The sequence below is a fragment of the Urocitellus parryii genome, chromosome X (genome assembly GCF_045843805.1).
Source record: "Urocitellus parryii isolate mUroPar1 chromosome X, mUroPar1.hap1, whole genome shotgun sequence".
Taxonomy (NCBI): Eukaryota; Metazoa; Chordata; class Mammalia; order Rodentia; family Sciuridae; genus Urocitellus; species Urocitellus parryii.
Window position 1 is genome coordinate 95,250,399 of NC_135547.1, and position 27,910 is coordinate 95,278,308.

The following is a 27,910-nucleotide window of genomic DNA, read 5'->3' on the forward strand; positions in this document are numbered from 1 at the left end:
TAGATTGATTCCCAAGGGTTTTTTGTTTGTTTGTTTGTTTTTGTTTTTGTTTTTTAGATTATTGTGAATGGGAATTTTTCTTATTTTCTTTTTCAACAGATTCATTATTTGAGTATAGGAAAGTGATTGATTTATGAGTGCTGATCTTGTATCCTGCTACTTTACCAAGTTTGTTTATTAGCTCTAGAAGCCTTCTGGTGGAATTTTTTGGTTCTTCTAAATATAGGATCATGTCATCAGCAAACAGAGATAATTTGATTTCTTCATTTCCTATTTGTATCCTGTTAGTTTGCTTTTCTTGTTTTATTACTCTCACTAGAGTTGAAGACTATGTTGAATAGGAGTGATGAGAGTGGACATCCTTGTCTTGTTCCTCTTTTTAGAGGAAATGCTTTCGGTTTTTCTCTGTTCAGTATGATGTTGTCATATATAGCTTTTACAATGTTGAGGTATGTTCCTACTATCTGTACTTTCCCTAGTGTTTTAAACACAAATGGATGCTGTACTTCATCAAATGACCTATTAATATAATCATGTGATTCTCATCTTTAACTCTATTTATATGGTGAATTACATTTATTGATTTGTGCATGTTGAACAAAACTTGCATTCCTGGGATGAAACCCACTTGACCATGGTTCACTGTCTTTTTAATATGTTTTTGTATATAATTTGCCAGTATTTTATTAAGAATATTTGCACCTATGTTCATCAAGGGTAGTGGTTTGAAGTTTTCTTTCCTTGATGTGTTTTTGGTTTTGGTATACTGGATTCATAGAATGTACTTGCAAGTGTTCCCACTATTTCTATTTCTTGAAATAACTTGAGGAGGATAAGTATTAGTTATTCTTTAAAGTTCTGGTGGAACTCAGCTGTGAATCCTTATGGTCCTAGGCTTTTCTTTGTTGGAAGCCTTTTGATACCTGCTTTGATTTCATTACTTGATATTGATCTGTTTAAGTTGTCTAAATCCTCATGGTTAATATGGGTAGGTCATATGTCTCTAGAAGTTTGTCAGAATCTTCAATATTTTCTAGCTAATTAGAGGATAGATTTTCAAAATAGTTTCTAATGATCCTCTGGATTTCAGTAGTGTCTATGGTGATAGTTTCTTTTATCTCTAATTTTGTTAATTTGGGATGGTGTGGTGGTACATACCTGTAATCCCAGCAACTGAGGAGGCTGAGTTAAGAGGATCACAAGTTCAAAGCCAGACTCAGCAACAAAGTGAGGTCCTAAGCAACTTAGTGAGACCCTGACTCAAAATAAAAAATAAAAAGGTCTGGGGATATGGCTTAGTGGTAAAGGGCCTCTGGGTTCAATTCCCAGTACCCCCCCAAAAAAAATTGTTTTAAATTAATTTGTTTGGTTAGTTTGGCTAAGGGTTTATCTATTTTGTTTATCCTTTCAAAAATCAAACTCCTTGTTTCACTATGCCTTTGTATTGTTTATTTTATTCTCAATTTCATTTATTTAGGCTCTTATTTTAATAATTTCCTGTCCTCTGCAGATATTTTGGTGTGTGGGGGGGTACCAGGGATTGAACTCAGGAGCACTCAACCACTGAGCCACATCCCCAGGTCTTTTTTGTATTTTATTTAGAGACAGGGTCTCACTGAGTTGCTTAGGGCCTCAGTAAATTGCTGAGGCTGGCTTTGAACTTTCTATCCTCTTGTCTCAGTCTCTCAAGCCACTGGGATTATAGGTGTGTGCCACAGCACCTGGCTCTTCTGCAGATTTTGGTTCTTCTTTTTCTTGGGCCTTGAAGTGTAATGTTAGATTATTTATTTTGTTATCTTTGGTATTTTTTTTAAAGGTACAAACTCTGGGCTGTAAACTTTAGTCTTAGAACTGCCTTCATACTATCTCAGAGATTTTGATATGTCATATCACTATTCTCATTTATTTCTAAGCATTTTTAATTTCTCCCCTGATTTCTTCTGCTATCCATTTATCATTCAAAGGTGTATTATTTAATCTCCAAGTGTTAAAGTGGTTTTGGGTTTTTATCTTGCCATTGATTTCCAATATTTCACTATTCACTGTGATATTAGTTATGTTTTTTCATAATTTCCATAATTGGGTTGAGGAAGTCCCTTTTTGGAGGGGGAGGGGTGGAGGGTGGATCAAACCCAGGGCTTTATACATGCTAAGCATATACTCTACCATTAAGCTGTACCCCTGGCCTCAGGAATTTCCTTTTATTCCTGCTTTGTTGACTGCTTTTATAGAAAAAAAAATTGTTCCATTTAGTTAAATGGTTTTCTGTGTGTATTGAGGTGAACAGGTATTTTTTTCCTTTATTCTATTATTATGGTATATTACATCGATTGCTTCTCAGATGCTAAACCAAGTTTGCATTCTTAGAATAAATACCATTTGGTCTGTGTCTATAATCCTTTTTATATATTGCTGGATCTGGCTTGCTAGTATTTTTTTTGAGGATTTTTGTTTCTTTATTGGTAAGAGATATTAGTCTGTAGTTTTGTTTTCTAATGAGGACTCTGTCTGGTTTTGGTGTCTCTTCTATTTTTTTTAAGAGTTTTATGAAGAAGTAGAGCTAATTTCTCTTTAAAAGCACAAGAGGACTTAAGATGTGGCTATAACCCAAGTAAGCACAAAATAATGAAGAAGAATGTCAGCTTTTAGGAGCTGAGAAGAATGGGGCAGTGATATTTCTGAGTATATCAAAACATGGGAGAACTGACAGGCTAGATTTCACTGGAGGAGAAAAGGAAGTTTGAACAAAAATACCGTCAAAGGTACTCCCTCCTGCTGCATCTTGTGGAAAGGCTCCAGATTGCAGGATGACCTCATTCCTCAAAAGAAATCCTCCAACTGGGCAAATATTTCCTTGCTCCTAGGCCAGTATGAGCTTGCTTAGAAGCGGTAGCTCTTTTGGCCTCCCCTGTGCTTTCTTGATCCATGGGTGTGTAACACAGACTCTGAACATCAATAATAGTGCTTCCCAGCACTGGTCTTGACATGCCCCAAGGTGTCTTCAGTTATTTCAGGGGTGTCTTGCAATTCTCAGAACTAATTGACTTTAAATTTATTTTCAAAAGGAGTTATATGCCATTTCAGATGTTCCTTTGTGCTAGATGTGACAGGGGAGGCAGAATGGGAAGATATGTGTCATGGAAGGAAAAGAAAGCAAGAAGTTACGGGTTTCAATTTACAAAAGACTGATTATCTGGAATCTGGGGTGTTTAGAAGTGTCGCTGTAATCTGGTAGAGCACTTACAGAGCCTACACAAGGCCCTGGGTTTGATCCCCCAACTGGGTGGAGTGGGGAGTCTCACTCTATTCTAATCACTGATTTATTCCAGTGTTTGAAAAAGGTCCTGGCACATCAGAATAGGTACTCAATAAATGTTGGTTAAATGAAAAACAATTGGATCAATGAATCTAAGCTTCTATGAGGCTTGAAGCCCTCATTTAGATTTGTTGTAGTTAAATTTGTTTGTGGTGTCTTACCCCTTCTCGTGTGTTTTGTTGTTGGTCTCAGTCTCTTTATAGGTCAGAATAAGCCACTGCACATTTGTCTTATACACCCCTTGAGTGTTTTCTGTCTAACTTCCAGGAGTTCTCCAAGAAAGCAGCTGATTATGGAGCCGCATGCTCCCTCAATAGATTCTGTAAGCTGGACTCACCCACATTTGAGGTCATATGGCCCCCAGAAGGCACCACCGACCTCCTGACTGCCTACAGAGTTCAAAGAGCCATTTTTGAGTGCCCTGGCCATCCAGATCAAATCCCACGCATACAGATTTGGATCAAGATCCTCCTAGAGGGACCAAAGTGGTTGAGATCTTGTCTTTCAGGTAAAGCTAAGAAGGATAAAACTATTCTGCCAACAAAACCTTTTCTCCAGAAGAAACAGGTCTTGCTGGAGAGTTTCGAGGATCAGGACCTTGCCCTTCCATATCCATCCGCCCCACTGGTGTTACCGCCTCCTCCTCTACCGGAAGCTGCCTCTCTCTCTCCTGAGGCTGCCTCTTCTCATCCTCAGGGTGCCTCTTCCCCTCCTATGAGGCCCCCTCACACTTGAAGCGGTTCTAACTATCATCCTTTTGCCCCTGCTCCAACTGTGCCTGACTCCTCCACTTTGCTGGTTCCTACACTTCCCCTCAGAATTCAGGCTCCCTCTGCCCTGGGAACAGAAGGTGCTGGACAGAACCCCTTCAGGGTAAATGTTCCTTTCTCCATTAGTGACCTCTATAAGTGGAAAATTCAAGATCCATCATTCTCTGAAATACCCCAAGGTCTTACTTCCCTTTTGGAGTCTATTTTCTATACCCATCAGCTAACCTGGGATGATTACCAGCAACTCCTTCAGACTCTTTTCACTTCAGAAGAGCACGATTGAATCTGGAGAGAAGCCTGGAAAACTGTTCTTGGCCTTGATGGCCAACCCAGTGATGATCCAACTCACATGGAACTCATTTTCTCTTCGGTTCATCCTGATTGGACAGGAAAGGAGGCGACTGACCAATACTGCCAGGCTCCACTAGGAGAGATCAAAGCAGCCGCTGGAAAACCCACCGATTTGGCAAAGGTAAGCGAGTCAATTCAAGGACCAGATGAGCCCCCGGCTGCTTTCCTGGAGCGCCTTCTTAAGACTTATCGTGTGTATGCACTGATGGACCCAGAGGCCCCAGAGAATAAAAGCGCTCTTAATATTGCTTTTGTGACTCAATCGCCCCAGATATTAGGAGAAAGTTACAGAGACAGGAAAGATTTAAGGGAAAGACGCTGTCAAAATTTGTGGAAATAGCCCAAAGGGTCTACAATAGTTGAGACCCCCCTCAAGAAAAAAACAAACTAAAAGGTTGACAAGAGTCATGGTGACAGCTATGTCAGAGTCTCGAGACACCTGAAGGCCTCAAGTTCCTGGACAACAACCCCCAAGGGCTCTACTCCCTAAACAACAATAGCCCCCAGGAACAGAAACTAAAGGGCCAATATCTAATGAGAACTAACTTAAAAAAGGGACAATAACTCACTTGTTACTTGTGATGCCAAAATGCCCCTATCCCTTATTGTGCAGAAACTTGCTGCAAAAATTGCAAGCCACCATTTCTTTCCAAAATGGCACAGCCAACCTGTCATTTAAAGGCCCAAAGCTATTATATATACTTGTCCCATTGGGGAGAAATACCTGCTCTTAGCATAAGACACCCAGACCCCACCTTCTGACCTCCTCACAAGATTCCAAAAAGAAACCCCAGGAGTCTGGGCAGAAACTAATCCTCCTGGCTTCACTGCACATTGGCCACCTATTATAGTGCAGCTCCCCAGCACTGCCACCCCTGTGCAAGTCCGACAGTATCTTAACAGACTGGAAGCTAAAAAACGGCATATTCACATCCACAGGTTACGAGCAGCTGGCATCCTGATTCCTTGCCAATCAGCCTGGAACACGCCATTGCTGCCTGTCCAGAAACCTGGAACAAAAGACTACTGACTGGTACCGGACCTAAGAGAAGTCAACAAAAGAGTGGAAACCATTCATCCCATGGTACCAAATCCCTACACACTTCTCAGTTCATTGTCTTCGTCTCACCAAGTGCACACTGTCCTGAACATCAAAGATGCCTTCTTCAGTTTGCCATTGGCTAAGGTAAGCCAACCAATTTTTATTTCTATATGGTCAGATCCAGAAGGGAGATTTTCAAGACAATTGACTTGGACACAGTTGTCACAGGGATTTAAAAGCTCTCCAACTCTATTTGATGGATGTAACTGCTGCCATCAGTGTAGAGTGTCTTGTCTCATTCTGGCCAGGGTGTGTCCATCACACCGGGCCTCGTGGCTTACAGGCTGCAACACCCCAAGACTACACTTTTACAATAAGTAGATGATCTAATAACAACCAAAACTATGACTAAATGTAAACAGGCCACCAGAGACTTGTTAAAAACCTTAGAAACCTTGAGGTACCAGATGTCAACTAAGAAGGCCCAATTATGCACCTCAACAGCCACCTACTTGGGCTACAATCTAAAAAAGAAAAAAAGGACTGTGTTGTGGGACAGAATTAAGTCAATCATGCAGATTCCTCACCTTATGACTAAGCATCAGGTGTGAGAGTTCCTCGGGGCCATTGGGTATTGCAGCCTTTGGATCCTTGATTTTGCTGAACTAGCCCAGCCCCTGTATGTTAGTAAGCAGGGAAAGAGGACTCTTTGATTTGGACTGAGAAAGAATAAGAGGCATTTGACAAACTGAAACAAGGCCTAGTCACTGCACCTGCATTGGCCCTCCCAGATATTCTAAAGCCATTCCAACTGTTTGTACATGAAGTCAGGGGAATAGCAAAAGGGGTGCTAACTCAGACTTTAGGGCCATGGAAACGCCTGGTGGCATATCTATCTAAAAGACTGGACTATGTTGTGGCTGGATGGCCAAACTGCCTCCAAGCCATCGCTGCCACAGCAATCCTGGTTAAGGAAGCAGATAAGCTTACTTTGGAGCAAGATTTACAGGTGGTAGCCCCACATGCTATGGAAACCTTACTTTGGAGCCCTCCAGGGTGCTTGCTCTCCAATGCTACTACCACCCAATACCAGGCCCTTCTTCTAGACCAGCCCAGAATAAAATTCTTAAAAACCTCAGCTTTAAACCCAGCCACTCTTCTTCCTGATGATGATCCCTCCAAACTGCTGCACAATTGCCAGGAAATCTTGGGGTCACTCCAGAATGACCAGCTGGAGCTGATGGACACACCCTGGCCAGACCCAGGCAAGACACTCTACACTGATGGCAGCAGTTATGTCCAAAATGGAATCAGGTATGTGGGCATGGCTATAGTTACTTTAAATAAAATTATCTGGGCTCAAGCTCTGGGACATGGAACTTCTGCACAAAAAGCAGAACTAATTGCACTGACCCAGGCTCTCAGGTATGGCAAAGGAAAGACTGTTAATATCTATACTGACAGTAGGCATGCCTTTGCTACTCTTCTTGTACGTGGAGCTCTCTATAAGGAGAGAGGACTATTAACTTTGGGAGGAAAAGATATCAAACATGCAGAAGAAATTCTGGCTTTGTTAAAAGCCCTCTGGTTGTCAGAGAAAGTGGCTGTTATACACTGCACAGGCCACCAGAACACAGAGACACCAGAAGCAAGAGGAAACACCTTTGCTGACAAAACAGCCAAAGAGATGGCTTTAAAACCTGTAGAGACTTTACAGATTTTGCCTGTGTTGCCTAACGGTGTTCTATCCACTTCCCCCATGTATGTGGAACAAGAGAAAATTCTAGGAAAAATCTTAAAAACAACTGAGGATCAAAACGGATGGAAGATTCTACTGGACAAAAGAATCCTGAAGCCAAAGACATTGGGGAAATTGTTAATTAAGCAAGTACATCAAGGAACCCATATGGGTAGTACAAAAATGGCTGAATTGTTACAAAAAGACTTTTACATTCCAAAGTTAACTCAATTAACAAGACAAGTTTCTTCCAGGTGCCAGACATGTGCTCAAGTAAATCCTAACCCAAAGGTAAGCCAATTTACAGGAACCAGACTACAAAGGGAAACACCAAAAAAAGATGAGAAGTAAACTTTACCGAAGTAAAATCTGGACAATAAGTATTTGCTGGTACTCATGGACACCTATTCTTGACAAATTGAGACATTTCCTACCAAAAACAAAGACAGCAACTATTATAGCTAGGAAACTTATTCAAGAGATCATTCCCAGATTTGGCCTCCCAATAGCCATGGGGTCCCATAACAGCCCAGCTTTTATGATCAAAATTTATCTAAAGTTTTTAAAATTAATTGAGACTTATATTATATATAGGTCTTCAAATTTAAAACAAATCAAAAAGATAATTAAAACTCTAAAAAAGACCCTTACAGGTGGAGCCTAACAAGGACTGGGTCAACCTCCTTCCTTTTATTCACCCCTTATCTAAAAGGTTTATAATATTTAAAAGACCACCCCTGCTGGTTCCCAGACTGAAAGATAAAAAACTAACTAAAATAAGTAACCACTCACTTCTTAAGTCCTTACAGGCTCTCCAGCAAGCCTCCCAACAGACTCAGGCTTTAACAAAGATAGTCCAACAGCCTGTTGCAGGAGAGACCTTCACTCACCCATTCCAGCCAAGCCATTATCCATCTACCTTAGAGCTTCACTGGCACAGACCCTTTCCAGTCATCCTGACCACCCCAACTACTGTAAAAGTCACCAGAAAACAACATTGGATTCATCACTCCCAAATCAAGAAGACAGCTGCAACAGAAGATACACTCAGTACTCTTGATTTTTACTTTCTGTTTTGTTTCACTTTCAGACATACACCCTGCACACAGCTCTATTCAGAAACTCTTGAGGCCAGAAAAAGACAGGACACTTGCTTCTAAAAGATAGTCACTGACTGAATGACTATCAAGCTGCTGGTCTTTAAAAAATAAAATTATGACATGGTAAACTTAGATAAAACTAAACTTAAATAAATTAGTGATTTGATTTAGTCTCCTAAAACCAGTGGGGAATGTTGTGGTGTAAACTAATCAATAAGATCAGTAAGAGGGGCTGGGGATGTGGCTCAAGCAGTAGCGCGCTTGCCTGGCATGTGCACGGCCCTGGGTTCGATCCTCAGCACCCCATACAAAGATGTTGTGTCCGCCCAAAACCAAAAAATAAATACTAAAAAATATTCTCTCTCTCTCTCTTTAAAAAAATCAGTAAGAGTATAAATCATAGGTTATAGATTAACAAAAATATAGATTATCGATATAAGATTTTGATAAGTGAGATAAAACAATTATAAATCAAGAACTGTCATACACAGGCCCAAGACTCTATTTTGCTGCCTTCTATAAAAATAACAGTTGCATGACCCATTTCTAAGAACCAGAAATGAAAGCTGTCTTCTTGTAAGAAATTGTTTTTCTGTACTTCGTACCCCACAGGATGTACCCAGCTCAGGATATGGTGGTGGTCGTGGTGAGCTACATCCTGGGTTTGAGTACATTTATGGGTCTACATGACTTTGAAATAGATTATCGCCCCTGCTCAGCTGAAACTCAGGATAAGGTTGTCTAAAACTTGCTTGGACCCGAGATACAGTTAGCTAAGTTGTAAGCTAACTTCTTTTCTTAGCTTCTGTAACTTGCTTGCTTGCATGACGCTGAGAAAAGCCCCTGAGTTGTGGTCTTTGTCCTTAAATTCCCAAGACACAGGTCAGGAAATTGCTGTTTTCCCACAGAGCAGCAGTCTTTATGGGTGGGTGACAGTCCCCGACCAGGTAATTAAAGCTCTCTTTTGTTTGAATTTGGACTTAGCGTGTTTTCTGAGGTGGCTCCCCAGGACAATGCCTCATGAACATAAGAGATTAGAATTCATGATTAATGACTAAGAGTTGACACTCCATATCATTGGATTCAATCAACTATGGATTGAAAATATTTTTTAAAAATTGTGTTTATAGGGCTGGAGTTGTAGCTCAGTGGTAGAGAACTTGCCTAAGCATGTGTGAGGCACTGGGTTCAATTCTCAGTACCACATATAAATAAGTAAATAAAATAAAGGTTTATCAACAACTAAAAAATATTAGGAAAAAATTGCATTTATATTGAACATGTACAGACTTTTTTTCCTTCTCATTATTCCCTAAGCAATACAGTATAACTATTTACCAACTTCATTTTTAAGTGGCATATTTAATAATTGACATTTTAATAATCATTGTAGATATTTATGGCCTACATTGTGACATTTCAATACATGTATACTATGTATACAATGTGTCACAATCCTATCAGTGTAATTGGCATGTCCATTACCTCAGACATGTATGTCTTCTTTGTGTTAGAATAGTTAAGACTCCTCTCTACTAGTTGCCCTCACCCCTGGCACTGGGGGTTGAACTCAGGGGTGCTCTACCTCTGAACAACAGCTCCAGTCATTTTTTTTTATTTTTTATTTTAAGTCTTGCCAAATTGCTCAGGCTGGCCTTTAACTTGTGATCCTCTGGCCTCTGCCTCCAGGGTCACTGGGATTACAGGCTTGGACCACCATACTGGGCTCTACTAGCTTTTTTGAAATATATAGTTAATTATTGTCAACCATAATTACTCTACTGTACTATTAAATATTAGAAGAGTATAATAATTATTTTTCTATCATCTACTTTTTGTTAAGTATTATAGGTCATCTATAGGTGATTTAAAGGATACAGGAGAATGCAGGTAGGTCACATGAAAACACTATGCATTTTAAATAAGGAAATTCAGCATCATAGGATTTGATATTCCTGGGGGGTCTGAAACCAATTCCCCATAAATATGGGGGGAAGAATGTATGTTTTAAAATGATCAAAGAGATAAAGTAAGGAACAGGGGTATAATTCAGTAGTAGAGTGTGTGCTTAGCACACACAAGGCCTTAGGTTTGATACCCAATACCAAAGAAAGAGAGAGAATAAGCAAAGGAAATTGCAAAATTCAGGTCCTATTTAAGAGAAAAAACATATTGATTTTAAAAGAACAAATGAGACTTTTAGAAATAAAAATATACTTATTAAAATTAAATTTCACCAGGCATGGTGGTGCACACCTGTAATCCCAGTGGCTCAGGAGTCTGAGACAGGAGGATTGCAAGTTCAAAGCCAGCCTCAACAATTTAGTGAGACCCTATCTCAAAATCAAAAATAAAAAAGGGCTGGGATGTGTCTTAGTGGCTAAGTGCCCCTGGGTTCAATCCCCAGAACCAAAATAAATAAATAGATAAATAAATAAAGGTTAATGTATCACCTATAAAAACTTTTAAAAAGAATTTGATATTATTTGGTAAAATTGAGAATGTTTATACCTTATCTCAAAAAAAGTTGTAAGTATAAAGCTAGACACTAGGACAGAAATATAAGCCTTCATAAATACTCAGATAAATTTAGAAATTATAATAGCAAAGAAAACATATTTTAAAAAAGAAACAGGGCTGGGATTGTGATTTGGCTGTAGAGCGCTTGCCTAGCATGGGCGGGACCTGGGTTGGATCCTCAGCACCAATAAAAATAAAGGCATTGTGTTGTGTCCATCTACACCTAAAAAAATAAATATTTTTTAAAAAAGAAACAGTAAATAAATACATGTAAAACATGGTGACTACAACTTAAAATAATATTGAAGTTGAGACAAAATATTAGTCTTGGTAATAAATGAATTGACTTAGCTCATCTACTGAAAGAAAAATATCTTCAGTGTGGCTTGCAAAGCAAGATCCAAGTATACATATAGCCAAAGTAATTCAAACAGGCTAAAAATAAAGGTATGTACAAAGATGTACCAGGTAAATGAAAATAATAAATGGGAGGACTGGGAATATAGCTCAGCTCTAAAGTGCTTGCCTAGCATGTTCAAAGCCCTGAGTTCCATCCCCAGTACCACAAAATAAATAAATAAAATAAAACATGGCAAATAGATATTTTCAAAAAGTATGTAAGTGGAATTGCAATTCTGATTTTGAACAAAGTAGAATTTAGACAAACAAATAACTAAGTGTGCCTAAAAACACAATAATGTTAAAAGCCAATCTCACACTGAAAGTGTAGGCATGAAATAGCCATCTTTATTTTATTTTGTGGTTCTAGGGATCAAATCCAGGACCTGGCACATGCTAGGCAAGTGCTCTACCACTGGACTACATCCCTAGCCTCTTAACCATCTTTAAAAAGAAAAGACTGTGGATGAAAGGAGATAAAGGTAGAAATACCCCACATAGCTAATAGAAGACTTTCAGTGCAAAGAAGATCAAGTGGCAGAAATATAAGTAAAAATATAGAAAAGATAAGCAACATAATGAATAAAATAGATCTTAATGATCTACACTGAACTTTAGAACCTAATAGAGAATACACTTTTCTTCTCAACTGCACATGGAATAGTTACAAAAATTGATCAGATATTAGATCACAAAGAAAGTTTAATGTCTGCAACTTACTCTACAATCGAAAAAACTGTATATATGGAGAGAATGATAAAACAAATGTGGTAAGGATTGAGGAATTGATGAATCTGGATGAAAAGTACATGAAAGTTATTTGGACTATTCTTAGAACTTTTCTATTAGTTCAAAATATTCCAATTTGGAAAGTAACAGAAAACGAACTTTTAAAAATGCTTGTAAGAACTTTTAGGAGAATAACTTTGTTCTTTGAAAGTAGTAAAAGATTTTGGATTCACATACAAAACATAAACTATAATGGAAAGAATGATACATTTGAATAGGATAAAATGACAAATTTATGTACAATAAGGAACATTTGCAGGGCATGGTAGTGCATGCTTTTAATCCCAGCAGCTCGGGAGCCGGAGGCAGGAGGATTGCAGAGTTCAAAGCCAGCCTCAGCAATTTAAGAGGCTCTAAGTAAATCCTGGAGACCCTGTCTCTAAATAAAATACAAAAAATGGCTGGGATATGGCTCAGTATTTTAGTGTCCCTGGGTTCAAACCTTGGTACAAAAACAAAAACGAACAAACAGCCCCCCCCCACAACACACTAAATCTGGAGTTAAAAGACAAACCACAATGAGAAGACAGTTGTTACACCTAGGATTAGTATCCAACAAATATAAATAAATAAATACTACAAATGATTAAATAGAAAAATTACCAAACAATATGAAGAGATGAGTCACAGAAGAAGGTAACTAAAGCTTGGGGAAAAGGAGATCAACTGCATTAGGAACTAGGTAGAAACAAATATAAATGGCAATGGTATAGCACTTATTTATTCAGGTGTCTGTCCAAAATTATAAAACTGATGATACCCATTGATACCCAAAATTATAATACTTGATGATGGAGGGGGAAAGAGGACTAATTCTAATTGGTCCTTGAATCTAGGGATCCTTTAGCAAAATCTAGTCAAGTTGAAGTCATGCACTCCTGTATGTGAGTAATTCCACCTTTAAGTAGCCTCCAAAGGAGCATGATGTTCATTGCAGCGTTGTTAACTAGTGAACAATTGGAAACAACCTAATTGTCATGAATAGATGACAGCAGATGAATAAGTGATTTATGTTAGAAACTACAACACATTTAAAATGACTGACTTCTTATCTACACATGCCAATATATAGAAATCTCAAAAACAGATCCTAGGGGGAAAAAGGAGGCAGTAGGGGCTAGGAGTATAGTGCAGTAGCATAGCACAGTGCTTTGAGTTCAGTCCCCAGCACCAAAACAAAATAAGGTAGCAGAAACTTATACTGTGAATGTGTAAATTTTATAAACACAGAAAAACAGTTATGGTATTGTTGATGAATCCAAAGGTCTAGAAGAACTTACAAGCATTTAAAGAAACATGGAGTAAATACAGAATTGCAATATAGTGCAATGAAAGTCTGAATTACAATGGACACCTAATACAGATGGAGGAGGGAGCAGGAAGAATGTAAAGGGGCATTTCCTTAAGATAGCAAAAACTTCCATGTCTGTCTTTCACACTGAAAGACAAGAAGGGCTTACTCAGGTGGAATATAGGAGGAAGAGTGTTTCTAGAAGATGGTGTCATTTGCACAATGCAGGAGGGAAGAAACAGAGCCTGCTTTGGAACCAGCCAGAGGTTTCTCAGAGCTGGATCAGAGGAAGGGGCAAAGAAGGGATGGAGCGTGTTGGTAGGCATCCCCTTGACAAAGGGAATTTACCTCTCTGAAGATGGCTGGAAAGCTAGATTCTTGAAGTCGAAGAGCAATGGTTGCATTATGAATTACAAAAAGGATGGTTTCTGGAGGCAAGATCAATGAGATCTTGTTTTTCTTTTTAAAGAAGGGAACTAAGCTAGAAATAATGCAATGGGGGGGGCGGTCAACAGAAATAGAGGAGTGACTGACAGCACTGTGTCCAACCTGTAGGACTCAGGGAGCAACTAGGGTGGAGGAATTGAGGAGGTCGCTGGCCTGGGCATCTTAGGTATATGATGGAGTGACAGAGGTTGCATTTTGTGCCACCTGACCCCGCTCCTGGCCACCGCTGATTGGACCTTACAAGCGTTCAGTTCAAATACAAAAATGCACAGGGGAGGAACTGAAGGCGGCGGTTACCGCTGGAATGGGTTTTCGTGTGGGTGTGTGTAGTTTTACATTATCTGGAATGTTTTAATTACAAAATAAAAGCTGATGTAAATGCAACATAGAAAAGCATTAACTTGTGTGACAGCTCAGTGGGTTCACAGGTGTCATATTATTTTCTGAACTTTTCTGTGCATTTGCACTAAATTTAAAAGTCAAATGGCAAAAAAAAAAGTGGCAATAATGGGAGAAACTGAAATGCATGGAAGGCTTTGAGCTCTATATGGAAAAGGTTAAGCCAGAAAGCGGCGAGGGCGGGGAATGACGAGTTTGTCTTGATCTACGTAGGAGATGAGACCTGGGAGACCTGCCTTCAGCGGTTTGTGGGGGTGGGAGGGGGAGGGGGAGGGGGAGGGGTACACGGGGCTGGTTTCCGCCCCGCCCCGCCCCGAGCCCCCGCCCCTCCCGGAGAACCTGGCCAGCCCCAGCCCCTCCTCCTTCCATGACGCCTCCTCCCGTCTCCAGGCAACGTGGGGATTAAACAAGGCCGCCAAGGCGGCCGCCGCCTGCCGACCCCTGCTTGTCGGACCCTAGAAACTGGGAAGTTGAGAGCTATGGCTCTACCGCTGCTGCCCGGCAACAGCTTCAAACGCGATGTGAGTAGCCAGGGAGTCCCAGGTCAGAGGTTCCGATCAGAGCCCGGGGTTTAGGCTGGGATGGGGCGATGACACCTCCCCAGACCTAAGGGAGGCCTCCTGGCATCGGGTTGGGTGCAACTGAGACAAAACTTTCTGCATCTGGATGCTTTCCTTTTTTTTAGATACCTTATATAGTAGGGTCCTTCCTTATAGGTGGCAGAACCTCCAAAAGTAGCCGGTGATGGTGATCATGAAAAACAACATTGAGTAGTTAACTTGTGCCAGTGCTTTGCATTAATCAATTTACATGGCACCGGATGCTCCTAATGGTCCTTTGGATTAGAGAGTTACTATTTTTATTCCCATTTTACAGTTAAAAAAACTGAGGCACAGAGCTACAATCTCAGTGGTGAAACTGGTTTTCTTTCAGGCAACCTTTCTTCATAGCCCAGAAACCTAATTGTTATCCTCAGTACCCTGCTTGGAAGAATTAATTATAGTTTGTTATTAAATTGAAGAAACCTGGCACAATTAAGGGGAGTAGGTGACAGGTGAAAGAGTTCTACCAATCTGTAAAGTTTAGTACCAAAATTTATAGAGACAGACACCCAACCTTGGAGGGCAAGATGAAGATATAAAACAAAACAACAGAAAAACAAACAAACAAACAAAAACGCTGAGCATTGAAGAATTCTTGGCAATAAATAGCACCTTATTTAAACAACACCGTGAAAATGCTACAGGCTTTTGTTTGCATGGAGTTACTATTTCTTTACTTGGGTTTGCCAGTTGGGTCTACAGGAGAAGATAATAAGTAATAAATCATATCCCACTGATGGGAGGGATATTAGATGAAGCCACTCGAGGTATTTGTGTAAACCTCTGATCAGTTTAGAAAGCAGCGAGAAGATTGAAGTTTTCTGACTATCAATTCTGAACAGTGTCTGTATCTAACTTGCTGGCCCTAAAGTCCCAGTTTTATTTGTAGCTTCGGGCCACTGAATTCTGATCTGGATCCCCACATAGGGGTTGATCAGTCCAATCCTGAACACTGGATTGTGCATTTCGTGGCTAATGGTTAGAGGTTGGCCTCCCAAGCATAGCATTGCTCTTTGATAAGATGAAGCCAGCCATGCCGATAAGAAAAGCTCCCAAGAAGCAGGATACAAAAGAAGATTCCAGAAATAAAGAAGCATGCTGTCTAAACATAACTTTTAATAAAAAAATGAAAATAGAGCCTACAGCTTTTGGCCTAGCAACACTTCTGATTATAGGTGCCCACCACCTGCAGAATTATCACAGCTCTCACATGTTGATTAAGGGTGGGAAGGAAACACAGTAGTTGGATGAGATATTTAAAAATCTGCCACATTGTACTAAGTGTACTTTTGCTTGGTTTTTAAACTTTTATTATTGTGAAGAATAGCACATATACATGAAAATGTAGAATGGATGATCACAGAATGAACATCAACAGAATATTACCAGTACTCAAAAAGTACCCCACCTTGACCAGGGTTGCCAGATTTAGCAAATAAAAATATATGAATACTGCTGGGTGCGGTGGCGCACACCTGTAATCCCAGCAGCTCCAGAGGCTGAGACAAGAGGATCTTGAGTCAAAAGCCAGCCTCAGCAAAAGCGAGGCGCTAAGCAACTCAGTGAGACCCTGTCTCTAAACAAAATACAAAATAGGGCTGGGGATATGGCTCATTGGTCAAGTGCTCCTGAGTTAATCCCTGCTACCTCCACCCCACAAAATACATGATTATTGCATGGGTGCCGCAGTCCGGCTGCAGCAAAATAGCTGGGGGGTGACAAATAACTTGTGTACGTTGATACAGCAGGAATGGGAGCCATTTATTGTAGGGCAACAGAGCTATTTATACATTTTGCACAGTTTATCTTAATTAGCATAAACTAGATACATCAATCAACCCATAAGGAATCTCCACACTTAATGGCTCGCTTTTGTTACTTCTCAAACCACTCCCTCTGACATTTTGCCAGGCACCATCCAGACTTGTTTACGAACTCTAACATTTCTCTGGCAAAATACCAGGTGTTATTTTTTACTTGTTTACAGACCTTAACACATGGGACCTATTTATGTTTATCTGAAATTCAAATTTAATTGAGCATTTTATGTTTTATATGGTAACTCTTCCTATGATCCTGTTTTTTATTTTTTCCCTACTCTCCAAAAGTAACCACTGTCCTGGCTTCTATCATTATAATTAGATTTTGCTTGCTTTTGAAGTTTTTATCCATAGAAATGTCTTGTTAGATTTGTCTACAAATCCGTGGCTGTCTTTAGAGGTAATTTGTACATTTTCATGGCTTTTTTTGTACATTCATCCACTCTCTTTTTCTTTGATGGGGGGAACCAGGGATTGAACCCAGAGCCGCTGGATCACTGAGTCACATTCCCCAGTCCTATTTTGTATTTTATTTAGAGACAGGGTCTCACTGAGTTGCTTAGTGCCTGCCTAAATTGCTGAGGCTGGCTTTGAACTTGCAATCCTCCTGTGCCACTGGGATTACAGGTGTGCATCACCGCACCTTGTTCTTTTCACTCTCTTAATGGTAGGTTTCTTTTTTCTTTTTCTTTCCTTTTTTGGGGTGGGGTAATTTCAGTTTGCATTTTATTTTATTTGCAATGCTGGGGGTCAAATCCAGGGTTTCACATATGCTAGACAAGAACCATACCACTAAGCTACACCCCAGCCCCATAATGATGTTTCTGATGATGTTATTTCCTTTATTAAACTTCTTTTTGTTTTCTATTTGAGAAATAATTACACCAAGATCATGAATATATTTGTCATGTTATTGGCTAGAAACCTTTCATATTTAGATCTACAATCTAACTAGAATACATTTGTGTGTGTGTGTGTGTGTGTGTGTGTGTGTGTGTGTGTGAGAGAGAGAGAGAGAGAGGGGGGGGGGGAGGGAGGGAGGGAGGGAGGGGGAGGGAGAGGAAAGAAAGAGGTAGAGGTCAGGTTGTATTTTTTTCCCATATGGATATTCAGTTGATCCAGGACTATTTTTGGAAAAGGTTCCTGTTTCTCCACTCCTCTGCTGAGCCATCTCTGCCACAAATCAAGCATGCGTATATAGGTAAATGTGTTTCTAGACTCATAAGTATATTTAAAACAATATTTTATTTATTAAATTAATTTTATTATTATTTGTGTATTTACTTACTTTGTGCCTGAGACCAATGGGGATGTGTGTGAACCAGAGAATAACAGTACACTTATTAGATACCTTGGGCTGTCATTCAACAAATCATTATTTTTTGTGTTACCTACTATGTTCCCAAAGTAGGTGGCTACACTTTAGAAATCATTGTATTACATGTGCTATGTGTTGCAAAAGATTAATATAATTTTACAGACTTATAAATAGTCATAAGATTGGATGCTTTCTGGTATAGAATGGTCAGAAATCAGTAAAGCCACTATTTGGCTTTTAATCTCCTCACCCCCAAGCTTGCTGAATTAAATTATGAAATGAAAAAACTTGGCTTCCTATAGATAGCATAATTACTTGACGGTTTGGGGTTTAAAATTCCAACATGAGCTAGCTGGTACTGCTTTTTCATAGAAATCAAAAAGGAACTTGTTTTTCTCCTTACTTAGCTGCTAGTCATCAGTCATGAGTAATAGATTGATTTTTCTCTGCAACTGGGGGGTGCACAACCTCTGTTTCTGTCTTTGAAATATAGAAAGTATCGTGCTTTCTAAAATACGAGCATTTGTACCACCTGTGACATTAAAATTATTATTATTTTTGTTGTTTTTGTGGTGCTGGGGATTGAACCCAGGACCTTGTGCATGCAAGGCAAGCACTCTACCAACTGAACTACATCCCCAGCCCTAAAATTATTTTGATATGAATTAATTAAAAACCTTAGGGAAAGATCACAACTACACTGTAGAGTCTTCCTAACTTTTTTTTTTTGCCTTTTTCTAACAGTCTATGTGTTGGATTTGTATTCCACTAAGAGAATCTCAGGCATATTGTCAAAATGATAGGATATTAAAGTTAAAAGGGATCTTTCTAGCCAAACCTGAAAAAATCTTTTCTATAGCACTTTGGGCAGATGGTTATATAGCTGGTCCTGATATGCCTCTAATGAGTAAGGAACTGCTCACTCTTCCCTCTGCTTATTTATTTATTTATTTACTTTTTTGTGGTACTGGGGAAGGAACTCAGGGCCTCCAGTATGGTGGGCAAATACTCCATAGTGAGCCATATCCCCAGCCCTCATTATCTAATTTATAGTGAAGCAAATGCTCCTTTAAGAAGAAAGAACATTATTGAAATTCACAATAGTAAAATAAAATAGAAATTTAATAAATCATGACCTTCATTTTTTTAAAAAGGAGAAACAGGTAGAAAGAAAAAAAGAGTAAATAGAACACAATCAGAGTGTATTGTGCTTGGGAAGAGTAAGTATTGTTTCATGAATTGTTGTTTCTTTCTTTCATGTGCATGTGCACCTCTGCATGTGGGTGTATGTGAACTGGGCTGCACTAAAACATAGCTGTTACTGTGTTGCAGTGTTTGGAAATAAATCCTGTTAGAGCCACCTCTACTAGTTCTTGCCTGTGTTGTTTTTGTTTTTTTCCTTGGTACTGGGGACTAAACTCAGGGGCACTCAACCACTGAGCCACATCCCCAGCCCTATTTTGAATTTTATTTAGAGATAGTTGCTTAGTACCTCGCCATTGCTGAGGCTGGCTTTGAACTCATGATTCTCCTGCCTCAGCCTCCTGAGCAGCTGAGATTAGAGCCACTGGGATTACTGGTGTGCACCACCACACAGGCTTGCCTTGGTGTTTTAAATTCAGGTCTTCAACTTTTTTTAAAAAATGTTTTTCTCCTTGTTATACTGGGGATTGAACCCAGGGGTACAGTACCACTGAGGCAGTCCCAGCCCTGTTTATTTTTTATTTTATTTTGAGACAGGGTCTCACTAAATTGCCAGGGCTGGCCATGAATTTGTAATTCTCCTGTCTCAACTTCCTGCTTAGTTGGGATTAAAGGTATGCACCATCATACCTCTTGGATCTCCAACTTCTTTCAAGGCCATGTCTAGTCTCTACCCTTCTAGAAGCCTTAACAGATCTCAACCAGCCTTTCTTCATCTTTTAAAAATTTTGAGATTTCTAAATTTTTTTGAGGTACAGTTTGCATAACAAAATTAACCATTACAATTTAAAAGTATACAGTTCAATGGTGCTTAGTACACTCACAGTCTTGGACAACTATCACCTTTGTTTATGGTACTGGGGATTGAACCCAGGGGTACTATACTAATGAGCCACATCCCCAGCCATTTTAATTTTTAATTTTGAGGCAGGGTCTCAATAAAATGTCCAGGCTGGTCTTCAACTTGGGAGCTTCCTGCCACAGTCTCTCGAGTAGTTGGGATTATAGGCAACATGTGCCACTGTGTGTGCCTCCAAGTCGTTGTCATCACTCCAAATCTCAACTGTTGTTTTTTTAATTCTGCAAGAGTTGTTTTTTTTTTTTTTAAATCCTGAAATGATTTTTAAGCTTCAGGGAATTTCTTCATAGAAATTATATCTATAGGGATGGGGGATGTAGCTTAGTGGTAGAGCTCTTGCCGAGCATTTGCAAGTCCCTGGGTTCCATCCTCAGAACCACACACTTCCACGGCGTGTGTGTGTGTGTGTGTGTGTGTGTGTGTGTGTGTGTGTGTGTGTATACACACACACACACACACACATGATTATATAATATAAAACTATATAAAATTATATATACATATATAATTATATAAAGTATAAATATAATTTATTTTCTATAATTCATGGTACATTAGCATGATCAATGCTAATTACTATTATTAACAGTAATTGTAATAATAGTAATTGTCTCTGAGTCAAGAATAAGAGTTTTCTGTGGATCTGTTCACTTCACTGTGACTTATTCAACTATACTTACTCTTTCCCACAAAAGGCATCAACTCTAAAGCAAGTGTGACTAGAGGAAATGTCAGGTTGTTTCTTCTTATCCTAAAATTTCCTACTTAATGTTTTTCCTTCCTACCTTAACCATGTAGACCTAAATGTCCTCTCTAGTTTATAGTTTAGGATTGCTAATGAGGAATGATAAATGGCATATGGTATGAGCAAGAGCAGTTTTCTCTCCTGTTTAAAATGAAAAATGACTTTTACCCAGTATTTGAGAAACAACAAAACAGGTAGTAAGGCTTAGTTTATGCTTTTTTCCTTTTCATACATTTTTTTAAAAACCTCATAAATCAGCATAATTCATTCCTGGTAAATAAACTAAGATTATTATTTCTGTTTTAATCCATGGTGGGATCTATTTTTTCAAGAAGTGGGTTCACTTGAAGTAATTTAAATAAAGGTTGTAAATTCATTTTAGTCAAGCTACTTACAACATGAAAACATGTTGGCAGGCTGGAAACAAGGAGTATGCTATATTGCCAGGTGTGGTGGCACACATCTATAATCACAGCAGCTAGGGAGGCTGAGGCAGGAGGATCGTGAGTTCAAAGCCAGCCTCAGCAACTTAGTGAGGCCCTAAGCAACTCAGTGAGGCCCTGTCTCTAAATAAAATACAAAATAGGGCTGGGGGTGGGGCTCAGTAGTCAAGTGCCCCTGAGTTCAATCCCTGATACCCATGGGGGAAAAAAAAAGAAATATGCTGTATTGGTAACCTGGGCTTTTCACATAGGGATTCAAATCCTACCTCCGCCGTGTATGGTGGCCCACACCTATAATTCCAGTTACTCTGCATACTGAGGCAGGAGGATGGCAAGTTCAAGGCCAGCCTGTGCAATTTAGTAAGACCCTGTCTCAAAATAAGAAATAAGGGGCTGGGGCTGTAGCTCTGTGGTAGAGCACTTGTCTTACAGGTGTGAGGCCCTGGGTTCGATCCTCAGCACCACATAAAGCAAATAAATAAATAAAGGTATTGTGTCCATCTACAACTAAAAAACAGAAGAAGAAATAAAAAGGGGCTCAATGATAGAACACCCCTGGTTTCAATCCTTAGTACTAGAAAAAGAAAGAAAAAAGTTGGCAATGATAAATAACAAAGCTACTAAAATCATTTGAGAAAGTAATATGAATAAAAATATAATCTAAGATAGTTTTATACAGGACATAAAAATTAAAAGTTTTTAAAATCTGACTGATGTGATTTGGCTCAATATAGGCAGTTACAAAATTATAATCTTGATTTCTTTATAGGCATACATACCTAAGAGTGCTATTTTTCAAGAAACTGAAAGAATAATATTTACCTTTCCAATGTGAAATTTATGCATATATTTGCCACATAAATAGTCAATTCTGGATCAGACTTGTGATAAGTGCATATGAATTTTATTTTCAATTGAAATGAAATTTCTGGCTTTTTTCTCCATACCTGTTAAACAAGGGAAGCTTTGCTTACACATATAAGAAGTTGAAGACTTCAGCAAAATGGTCATTGCTTTCTTAGGAATGTCAGGCTACTTGACTTTCATATAAAGTCAGAACTGGCCATATGGTGGATGTTTGTTTAACTTTATAAGAAATCCTCTAGCTATCTTCCAGTTTGCATTCCCATCGGCAATGAATAGTTCCTGTTGTTCTGAATCCTTGTAAGCAATTGATATTGTCAATATTTTAGATTTTAGCTATTGTAATAGACGTGTAGTGTATCTCGATTTTAATTTTAATTTCTCTAATAGTTATCATGTTGCACTGCTTTTTATGGACTTCTTTGCCTTTGGTATATCTCCTTTGGTAAAATATCTATTCATGTCTTCTACATATTTTTAATTGGGTTATTTCCTTACTATTGAGTTTTGATGGTTTTAAAAAATATATTCTGGGGGCCTGGGGATGTAACTCAGTTCTAGGGTACTTGCCTAGCAGGTGTGAGTGCAAGACCCTGAGTTCAATCTCCCTTATCTCAAAAAAACAAAAATCAAAAAACTGGGGGCTAGGGGTATAGCTCAGTTGGTAGAGCACTTGCCTAGCATGCAAAAAGCCCTGGGTTCAATCCCCAGCACCTTCAAAATAAAATTTGCACAAAAGTCCATTGTTGAATATGTGGGCTACAAATATCTTCTCCTAGTCTGTGGTTTGCATTTTCATTCATTTAAATAGAGACTAGAAAAAAATATATATATATATTTTGGGGGGTGGTGGTGGCAGGGATTGAACTCAGGGGTACTCAACCACTGAGCCACATCCCTAGCCCTATTTTGTATTTTATTTAGAGACAGGGTCTCACTGAGTGGCTTAGTGCCTCACTTTTGCTGAGGCTGGCTTTGAACTTGTGTTCCTCCTGCCTCAGCCTCCCTAGCTGCTGGGATTACGGTTGTGTGCTACTGTGCCCAGCCTGAAAATATGTATATATTTTCAATGATAAAATATAACATAAATTCAAACATATTTCCAATGCAAATTAAGGATTATAGGATTTTTATTTAACTTCTTTGATTTAATATTTATCTTTTATTTGCATTGAAAATGTTGATTCACAAGGATGTGAACATAATTATTCATTGTTCCATCTTACCATAAATAAAAAATATATGCATATGATAGTTTCTGACTAATAATAATGACATTAGGGGCTGGAGTTGTGGCTCAGCCGCAGAGCGCTCACCTGGCACAGGTGAGGCCCTGGGTTCGATCCTTAGCACCACATAAAAATAAAATAAAGGTATTATGTCAACTACAACTAAAACAAAATATTTAAAAAATAATAATGACATTATTAGCAATTTGAATTTTAAAAATAGTTTAAGATTTCTTTGTAGTTCTTTCTGGTTTTACAGTATATCCCACTAGTAATGTACTGTCAAATTGCTGGGTTTTAATTTCATTTAGCTGATTGCTGGGAGTGTAGTTAAGTTACCAAATTGAAACCCAATTAACTTCATTCAGTTCATTGTGCTTTTGATTCTTAATTAAATTATTTTTTTGGTTCAAAGTCAAATTTAGAAAGTAAGATGCTTTCAGAGAGATCTAGCTTTTTTTTATCCATGTCCCTGACACCTTACCACTTTGTTTCCCTCCCTCTATAAGTTACTTAAAAAAAATTATTTAGCTTTGGGCTATTCCTCTCCTGTCTCCTTTCTCCCTTGGTTTTTACATCAGCAAATTCTTAAATATGTTTACATGCTTCCCCTTTATTATAGAAATGATGGCATACTCTGCACATTCTCTGGCATATTCCTTTTACATTTTAAGAGTATATCTTAGAGATCACTTCATAGAAGTAGAGAGAGCTATTTTTCTTATTTTCACAGCTATAGGGCTACTCCATTGTATGAACTTACAATAGTTTATTCAACTCATCCCCTTTTGATGTATAGTTATATTATTTCCACTCTTGTGCTATTACAAATAATGCTGCAATAAATTGTCAAAGTTAATGCTTCAAAAGACCCCATCTAAAAAATGAAAAGACAGCTAGTCCATAGTATGGGAGAAAATATTTGCAAAGTGTATATGTTATGAGGGACTTATTTTGGGAATATATAAATAACTCCCTAAACTCAACAATAAAAAGATAATAATCCAAACAAAAAAAGGAGGCTGGGTGCAGTTGTGTATGCCTAGAACCCCAGCTACTTGGGAGGCCAAGGTAGAATGATCACAAGTTCAAGGCCAGTCTGGGCAATTTAGTGAGATCTTGTTTCAAAATTTAAAGAAGAAAGAAATAAAAGGGCTGGGGTGTAGCTCAGTGGTAGAATGACTCTGAGTTCAACCTCATGTAACAAAAAAAAGGGAAAAGGGGTGGGGGGTGGCGAAGGATTTGAATAGACATTTGTCCAAAGAAAATGTATAAAGAGCCAATATGCACAATAAAAGATGTTTAACATCTGTATTCATTACAGGCATGCAAACTAAAATTGAAATAAGATATTGTTTCATACCTATTAGGATGACTATAACAAAACAGATAATCCAAGTTGGGGGGATAAAGAGAAATTAGAACCTTCATGAATTGATGGTAAGAATGTAGTATTGCTGTTATGAAAAATAGTCTGGTCATTCCTCAAATGGTTGAACACAGAGTTAATACTTTATGACACAGAACTCCTAGGTATATATGTAAGAGAAAATAAGACATATACTCACATAAAAAATGTGCACATTAATGTTTATAACAGCATTGTTCATAATTTTTATCATATCTTTTTAAAAAATTGGGTAGTGGAGATTGGGCCCAGGGCCTTGTGCATACTTAGTATTCACTATACCACTGAGCTATCTTTCTAGCTCAGCATCCTTCATAATTTCCCCCAAATGGAATCAACCCAAATGTCTTTCAGCTGATAGGTAGATAAATTAGATGTGGCTTATACATACAATGGATTGTTCATCCATAAAATGTAATGAAGTGGGGCTGGGGATGTGGCTCAAGCGGTAGCGTACTCACCTGGCATGCGCAGGGCGCTGGGTTCGATCCTCAGCACCACATAAAAATAAAATAAAGATGTTGTGTCCACCGAAAACTGAAAAATAAATATTAAAAAATTTTCTCTCTCTCTCTCTTTAAAAAAAAAAAGTAATGAAGTTCTGGGCATGATGGCACACACCTGTAATCCCATGTTCAAAGCCAGCCTCAGCAACTTAGTGAGGCCCTAAGGAACTTAGCAAGAACTTGGCTCAATAATAATAATAATAATAATAGTAGTAGTAGTAGTAGTAGTAGTAGTAAAAGGGAAAAAGAAGGGCTGGTAATGTGGCTCAGTGGTTGAGCACCCCTGGATTCAATTCCCAGTACCAATAAATAAATAAAGAAGTAGAAAAAGAAAATAAATGAAGTACCAATACATCAATATATGGTTGAACCTCCAAACCATTATGTTAAAAACAATATGCAAAAGGTCAAATATTATATGATCTCTTTTTTGTGAAATATACAGAATAGACTATAGGGAAAGAAAGTACATTAGTGGTTGGTTGTCTAGGATTGTGTAAGGGAGGAGAGAAAATGAGGAATGGCTACCAAAGAGTATGGGATTTCTTTGGGGGGATGAAGAAAATATTCTAATGTTAGATTATTGTGATGACCACACAACTCCAATACTAAACTCCATTGAATTTTGAAGTTTACATTTTGAATGAGTAAATTTTATGATACATAAGTTACATTTCAAAAAAAGTTTCTGCTATGGTTTGGATTGGTGTTCTCCAAAAGATTGTAAGTTCAAGGCTTGGTTTCTAGCCCATGGTGCTATTGGGAGGTGTTAGAACCTTTAGAGATGGAGCCTAGTGGGAGGTGTTCTGGCCATTAGGATTGTGCCAGAAGGGAATATTAGGACTCCAGCCCCTTCTTTGGGCCACCATGAGGTGAGCAGCTTGCTCTAACATAGACTTCCTGCCACGATATGTAGCCTAACTACAAGCCCCAAAATAACAGGGTCAATCAATCATGGTTGAAACCTCCAAATCTGAGTCAAAGTAAACCTTTTATTTTATATGCTGACTATCTCAGTGTTTGTTACAGTAACTGGAAGCTGATTAACTCATAGATTTAATGGTGGTGGGGGTTGCTAGGCAGACAAAACCACAGGTGTCCACTGTACCATATCACAGGATTGTTTTGATTTATTCCCACTAACTATTGAACCTATTTGGGAAATATTTTGTTTTCCTACATAAGAATCATTTTCGCCTCCATCTCCTTCCTGTTTATCTTAAACATGTTTGTGAGTAGTTATTTGTAACCATGAGGTCATAAATCTAAGAAAGAAAAGCCAATTCTCTGAAGATGGCAGAATGGAAAGATAAGAAGAGCCTGAGTCCTTTAATGACATTCATCCCAAATAGGTTCCTTTCTTCCATTTTATATGCTAAAATGTTTCACATGGCTATCCTTTGCTACCAGGGGTGCTGAGAAGTTATTTTGATTTTTTACCATCTATTTTTGGAGGTAGGAAAGGGAAAAGGACTCGCTTTATGGGCTATTGGAACCAACAAGCTTTCCATACCAGCCACAGCCTTAATACTTGTGAATCTGGATGCTTTCCTTGACCTTAGCATTCCTTTCCTTAATTTTTTGTTTGTATTTTAAAATTATACAAGTAACACATGAGTGTAACATTATTGGAAAAATCCCAACAATATTGTTCTTTCTAATGCATCCTTTTTTCCTTTGTGGAAAACAAGCCTAACACTCCAATTAAACCAGCTGGCTCACTGTGTGTCCTTTGAATATATTTTGGACTTTTCCATTCAATTATTAGTTCATCTGTCCCCTCACTTGCCTGATGCCTCTTCCTCTTCCCATCTAGACCCTTGGTCTTCCCTCCCAACTTGTTTCTAATCCCTCCTTGTCATTAAACCATTTCCTGTTCATCTCAGCAAGAATCATGGTCTTAGTCCATTTTCTGTTGTTATAATTGAATATCTGATGCTGTGTAATTGATTTCTTATAGTTCCAGAGTCTAGATAGTCTGAGAGCCTGGTGTGGCATCTGCTTGGCATCTGGTGAGAGCTTTCTTGCTGCATTATAACAAGGCAGAGGCATCACATGGTGAGACAGATCAAACATAATAACATAATAGCTCATGTCTCTCTTCCTCTTCTTCTTCTTCTTTTTTAAAAATTTTGGTACTGGGGTTTGAACCTAGGGGCTCTTAGCCACTGAGCCACATCCCCGGCCCTATTTTGTATTTTATTTAGAGACAGGGTCTCACTGAATTGCTTACCACCTTGCTTTTGCTTAGGCTGGCTTTGAACTCATGATCCTCCTGCCTCACCTCTGGAGCAGAGCCACTGGGATTATAGGCATGTGCCACCACACCCAGCTTTCTTCCTCTTTTTATGAAGCCACTGATGCTATCTTGGGAACCCCATCCTTTTGACCTCATCTAATCCTAATTACACTCCAAAAGCCCACCTCCAAATACCATTAACATATGACTTTGGGGATTAAGTTTCCACGTGTGAATTTTTGGAGGACACATTCAAATCATAATACCCTCTGTTTACATAATCCTAAATGCTCATATTGTCCACACCATTCATTGCTTTATTTCCTTTGTTGTGTTTTGTGTTCTTTAGGTGTGATTATAGCAATCCTTAGCTGAACTAGAAACTGATTGATTGTTTTGTTGGTTGTGGTTTGGATGTGAGGTATCCCCCAAAAGCTCATGTGTGAAACAATGTAAGAAGATTTAAATTATTGGGTTGTGAGAGTCTTAACACAATCAGCGAATTAATCCCT

General features: G+C 38.7%; 1 protein-coding gene and 1 non-coding gene across 2 annotated transcripts in view; both read left to right on the forward strand.

Annotated features, from left to right (window-relative positions):
• Efhc2 (EF-hand domain containing 2) overlaps positions 1 to 27,910 on the forward strand; it is a 209,333-nt gene that overhangs the window by 11,672 nt on the left and 169,751 nt on the right. Inside the window, exons 2-7 of the mRNA XM_026387597.2 lie at positions 3,584 to 3,824; positions 4,476 to 4,558; positions 5,377 to 5,470; positions 6,271 to 7,508; positions 8,930 to 8,963; positions 14,553 to 14,683. Coding sequence (XP_026243382.2) covers positions 3,584 to 3,824; positions 4,476 to 4,558; positions 5,377 to 5,470; positions 6,271 to 7,508; positions 8,930 to 8,963; positions 14,553 to 14,683 — 1,821 coding nt within the window. The remainder of the gene's footprint in view (positions 1 to 3,583; positions 3,825 to 4,475; positions 4,559 to 5,376; positions 5,471 to 6,270; positions 7,509 to 8,929; positions 8,964 to 14,552; positions 14,684 to 27,910) is intronic.
• On the forward strand, positions 22,663 to 22,735 carry Trnaa-agc (transfer RNA alanine (anticodon AGC)). The gene has a single exon. It is a non-coding gene; the product is annotated as a tRNA-Ala (tRNA).